The sequence below is a fragment of the Pieris napi genome, chromosome 1, assembly GCF_905475465.1.
Source record: "Pieris napi chromosome 1, ilPieNapi1.2, whole genome shotgun sequence".
Classification (NCBI taxonomy): domain Eukaryota; kingdom Metazoa; phylum Arthropoda; class Insecta; order Lepidoptera; family Pieridae; genus Pieris; species Pieris napi.
In genome coordinates, this window is record NC_062234.1 from 9,668,443 (window position 1) to 9,674,753 (window position 6,311).

General features: G+C 32.5%; 1 protein-coding gene across 1 annotated transcript; it reads left to right on the forward strand.

Annotated features, from left to right (window-relative positions):
• The first annotated feature begins 50 nt into the window (after positions 1-50).
• Positions 51-4,448, forward strand: LOC125054681 (sialic acid synthase). Its single transcript, XM_047656699.1, has 5 exons — positions 51-309; positions 948-1,163; positions 1,836-2,183; positions 3,039-3,189; positions 4,044-4,448. Exons 1-5 carry the CDS (start codon positions 181-183, stop codon positions 4,247-4,249), a joined length of 1,050 nt encoding a protein of 349 aa, XP_047512655.1. The 5' UTR covers positions 51-180; the 3' UTR covers positions 4,250-4,448.
• Positions 4,449-6,311: the final 1,863 nt, after the last annotated feature.

The window sequence follows — 6,311 nt, forward strand, 5'->3', positions numbered from 1 at the left end:
GATGTTGGCGTGATCGTTTAACTGGTTTTATCAATTATGCGGTGTGGGTACTGGATTGGTGGGGGAGCATTAGTGCGGCGGGCGCGCAACTAGCTGCCCGCTTACTTTCAATTGACCCTAATCAAAACTGAGGTCGATAACCCTTTGCTCAAGTCTAAACATTCGATGGAAATTTGAAAAATGGGAGAAGTAAAAATAACAGGGGACATAAAAATCGGAGGTGACAATCCGTGCTTTATCATCGCAGAAGTTGGCCAAAATCACCAAGGTGACATTGAGATAGCGAAAAAACTAATAAAAGCCGCCAAGGTAAGTGCATTTTTGTGCTAAATACAATGTAGAGGAAATAATGGAAACAAAAGTGAAGGTCCGTGTTTAATGACTACCTTGTTCCTTCTTTTTTTTACTCCGTACACTGGTCAAGGATAAATAACAATAGACATAAATATTGATAACCGTATGAAGTACGTATTGAGCAATAAACACATCAATTTGATAACACTCGTAGGCACTTTGTAGGTATTTATTAATATCATTTCTAAAAATTTTCCAAAATCTTACAATGAACAGCTGATGCAGCGCGGCGGAAAACAATTAAGCACATACAAGTTTTACAATGTATTTTTTTGGTGTCAAACTATTTTATTATTATAAATGTAAATACATAGTTCGATTCTATTGGTTTTATTTTCTAACCCTCATGAGTTTAAGAATATAAAGATATTTTAGAAAAAAACCGAGCTAGGTTCTCTAGAAGATCACCAAATATAGTATCTCTTATTAAATATAATGAATAAATTGTTCATAGTACAGTAAACAGGCTAAGCATCAATTGATATAGGTATTACCGCCGTTGTAAAACATATTGACGACTTACTTCATCGAAAAAAAAAACATTTTTGTCCTTTGTACAAACCGGTTGGTATTTATAGTTATTATATTTACAGGAAGCTGGTGCCAGTTGTGTGAAATTCCAAAAAACATGCCTCAAAGAGAAATTCACGAACAAGTATTTAGAGCGTCCATACGACAATTCAAACTCCTGGGGCAAAACATACGGAGATCATAAAAGGCATTTGGAATTTTCCGAAGCTCAGTATAGAGAACTGTTTAAATATTCCCAAGAAGTCGGAATTCCCTTTACAGCGTCTGCTATGGATATGGTAAGCGGGATCAGTTGGCCTTAACTTCATTTTTTTTTATTAATATAAAATAGTGACGCATAGTAAAGCAAGTTAATACATATTATTAAAGGTAACATATAGAGTATTCTTCATAATTTATCGCTAAAAAATATTATCAGAAATCATCCACGATGTAGTATTAAAATATATAAAATTAAGTTGTGAATTTCGCTCTCTTATGCAGAGGTAACATTATTCATTTTTGCAAAATTATACAATTTACGTTGCAGCTCAAACTAATCTAATCTAAAATCGTCATATCTTTAAACCGCAAGAATAATATTCGAATCTCAGAGAAATCCATTTTTGTTATAAGCATTGCTTTATATAATCTGTATATACCTATACGTAACGACGAAATATAGCGATAGTAGGTCCTCTAAACGTACTGACACATTGTGCCCCAATTCACTATAATAAAAGTAATTTAAAAAGTTAAATTGACTTCAAATACTTATCAACTTTACTTTACAGGCTTTACAGTATAATACATTTAAGATTTAGGATGAGTGTCTCTGAACCCTCAGATCACTGAAATATCCGATTTCAACAATACCACATCATACACAAACTCTTTCCCTTTCTTGATGATGAAAAGTTTCAAATAGATATTTTAATACAGCCAGTATCACCCGATATTGTATTTTCCAGGTATCCTTTGACTTCTTGGTAAACCTTAAGGTACCCTTCATAAAAATCGGTTCCGGTGACTCCAATAACTTGCTGTTTCTAAAGTATGCAGCTAGTAAGATGGTACCGCTCATTATATCGACTGGGATGGTCGACAAATCAGCTGTGAAAACAATATATGACATAGTATCGGCAAATCATAAACGTTTTTGCCTCTTGCATTGCATATCGGCGTACCCTGTGCCATTTGAAGACTGTAATTTGACTGTGCTGCAAGATTACAAGAACACTTTTGACGTACCCGTCGGATATTCTGGTCAAGAGCTGGGTACTGCAGTTGCGTTAGCAGCGGTTGCTTTGGGTGCTAAGGTAATGCAGTTTTGCTATCACTTTATAGTTAAGATTATATGTATAATTATTGTAAAAAGTATTAGTAAACGTAATTTAAAAAAAATCTTGTATCATACGTGAAAGTTCCAGCTTGGGTTTTGAAACCGAAAGTTATAAAAAACGTTTCACAATATCTATTGTTCTAGAGTTCTAGTATACATCAAATATTTTTAATTTAAGAATTATATTCGGCATGTTAGGTAATTAGACCTGTATCACGATGTTCGATGACAAACCATGATATTGCTACTGTAAATATTTAGGTACCTACATGTAATGATTTTAAATATTTCATCATGGAAACTTAAATCTACGACACTGTATACAATAATGCCACTTGGTAGCAATTAATGTTCACTTCTGGCCACTTAAAACCATTGCCTTAGGCTAATTATTTTGGCTCTTAGTAATTTCGACTTCATTGTACCAGAGGATTTAAAATTATTTATTTTAATTTAAAAATTATGCAATAGTACCGATGTTTTGCAGGCTTACAGCAAATAAATATTTGTACCTTTTTAATTCGATATATCACGCATCTACGAGTATAACACACTAATCAGTGGAATAATTTTTTGTGTATGTTTATAACGAACAATTTCAAAACAACTCAACAAACTTCAACTTATTTACAAAATTCACTATTAGATTGCTACATAACCCCCGAGTAATGTAGGCTTTTAGTTCCAAAATCTTTTAAAAAATAAATCCAGCCGGGGTTATTCGCCTGTTATTAACAATAACATCATTGTTTTATTAGCTGAGATTTTTAAGTTGACGTAGTTGAGTTAGTTTTGTTTCCAAATTATGTAATTAAAATCTTTATCGTTTCAGGTGTTAGAAAAACACATCACATTAGATAAGACTATGAAAGGTACTGATCATGTCTGCTCCTTGACACCAGCCGAGTTTAAACAACTTATTAAAGACGTCCGAGTCATAGAGGCATCGCTCGGTACACCGATTAAGAAAGTTGTCACATCTGGTAACTACTTTATTATCCGTTGTTTTCTTGAATCTTTTTCTGTTATATTAAATTAATTGGAATTGTGAAATGGATCAGCACCTACTGTAATAGTCCGTACTGTTCTACCGAGACACGAGTTTTGTGCGTAGTACTTCCGTTGGATGATGCAGCGATTATATTAATTATTTTATTGTTATTTATTGTACATATAGTGTTTAGAAAAGCCAGCAGCGCTACAACCTTTTTGGTCTGGGCCTCCGATATCTGTATGTGTTTCGTGATCATTTGTTTTCTTAATAGACAAGTAAGTGTCAGTATCGTTTTGTCGGTTTCGTCACGATGTTTTCCTTCATCGTCTGAGTGATTGTTAAATACGCACATAGACAAAAAGTCCATTGGTACACAGCTGGGGATCGGATCTACCTCAGGGACCTTAGTCTTTGAAACCACTAGGCCAACACTGCTTTAAACTTATCCAATGTTAGGCATTACAATAATTAAATAGATAAATAAGCAAAAGCACTAGCTTATACTTGCGATTTGCCTCTAAAAAATATTAAATAGGTAAAAGGTTAACACAACATATATCTTATCTGGAATATAAAAATCGTAATAACCAAAAACCTGTTTGGTTATTGATGAAACAGACCCATTGTAGGAAACCAAAAAAAACTTACTATTAATTTTTGCTATACAAAATGATTTTATTAATAGATTGGTTTAATTGAAATTTAATTAAAATTCTCGAATTGAATAACGACGTACCAAAAAACTTTTTACAAATTAACTTGCCTTTGGTGTCATATCAATTTCATATTTTTATTCGCGTTCATTGGTAAGTTAAGTATTCATAAAATTTAATTTATTTTCAGAGATACCGTGCATTGATAAACTGCAAAAATCTCTTGTAATGGGTTGTACGAAGAATAGAGGAGAAATATTATACCCCGGTGACGTCAAGATTAAAGTTGCTGAACCAAAAGGATTGAATGCCTTGCATTTTGACGAAGTGATTTACAAGACTCTCGTTTATGATAAGAAAGAAGACGAGCCGTTGAACGAAGGAGACTTTTGTTAAAAATGTTTATTAAAATATGAAAAGTAATGTGACAAATGGCTGCTCGATTATATATTAGAGTTACCAAATAATTCCGAATTCTTAAACAAACCGCGTAATAAAGAAGTATAATTTGTCCTTTATAATGGTAAAGTTTTGTCGGACAAGTCATTTATACTTTGAAAGATATTTCGTAAAAATATAATACTCGAAATTTAAACACCATAGTTTCATTTATTTATTACTTCTTCTATCCTGTTGTTGTTGTGTGGCCTTGTTGGCGCGGCTTTTAATAAATAAGATTATCCTTAAGAGAGTCTGCGTCAGATTCAGTTCCGCCACTAGGCCCGAACAATAAAAAAGTATTGGATTTGATATACAATTTGGAAACCGATATACAAAAGGCTCTAATTTACAAAACTGCTGGCCGTGGGCGCTCTTGTTAGTTCACTTCTACAATGCCAGAAGACTTGGTATGCTAATACTTCAAAATTGGTATGCTCTTATCTTGACGTACTTATGTCGAATTGGTTAGGAAATGCCAAGCTCCAAAAAAATCGCGCACTCCTTGAACAAGATTTTATTATTTATTTTTTATTCCGTCTGATATAATTCACAAACAAATGTATACTATTACACAGTACTGTCTTATAATAGTGTAAAAGAGGCTTGAATTGATTTGTTTAAAAGAATAAAATCTTCGTTGAAATCCAGTTGGAAGAATGTAGACGCATTGTTTGTTTCCAAAGTATGTATGACGTCAACATTCATTCAGAAGTGCGTTACGTTACGAAATTATATTTGAAAATAAAATACGCTGACGTAAACGTTATATTTATCTACATTTCACAGGTCTATTTCTATAAGGTTTCCCAAGAATCTAACTAGTTTATAATCTTTAGTTGTCTTTGAGTGTAAGTAATCAAACAAATTTGACTTATTCCAGAGTGGACTAAATATTATTAAAACCGAGATTTTCGGATAGTTGTCTGCCTAACCGTATTCAGAAAATTGGGTTACAATTCAGCGTTGCCAGATTTTTTTGCCAGTTGGGGTTTAGGAACTTTATGAGTAAAGAAAGCGGGAGTCGTTTGTCGAAAGCATAAAATAGTTAAAAAACTTATATAATCAGAGGTTTTAAATATTTATCTTTTTATTTAAGTTCGAATTACGTTTATATGATAATAGATAGCAAAAAAAGCCATAGAAAATGTAATTTAATAAAAATATAATTTTTTAAATCAAATTTACCCTATCGTTAAATAGTTCAGTCTTAATTGACTTCTTGATAAAAAAAAGACATAATTAATAAAAATATGGCGTTTCAAACAATAGTCTGAGCAATAAGTGTTACAAATTGCAACATACAATAAAATAATATTTTTTTATAGGAATTACTTATTCATGATATTTCTGTGAAGATTTAACTTCTTTTATGTTTCTTTTTCTCTTTAATGAAGATGAAGAACTCTTCACAGGATAGCTGTAGATTAAGCTGGATGAGTAATTCTGCTTTAATTTTTAACATATACCTGGTATCTTTTTTGGGTAGGTACTGTTGAAAGAGCTAGTGTCATTTCTGTGCATGGCAGTGGTGTCTTGACTCTTGAGTGACGGTTGAGTTATCCCCAAATAGCGAGTATAAGCATGCTTCCGGGACAGAAATTTTGTGCTGATGAACAGGTAATTGCCAAAACTGAAGCCTATTTTGAGGCTATAGACAAATCATACTATAAACATGGTATGACCTCTATAATCGTTGTATCACTCTCAAAGGCAACTAATAATCAAATCAAATTCAATAAAAAAAAAAGTTTTTTCTATGTTAGCCTATAAACTTTTCAGCCCAACCATTATACACAAGAACTTGCAAGCTAGTTCAATTGTTTTAATGTAGAATGGTGAAACCTACAAATTTTACTAAAGCCTAGAAGGTCTACATACTGAGTAGCAACTAGGTAATAATTTATTAAAAGGGCAAAGATTGCACGCAAGATTAAAATATTTTAGATTATTTTTGCTGCAGAGTAATGAACGGAATGAGTTCAGATAATGGCCAGACTTTAATAATGACTAATTATAT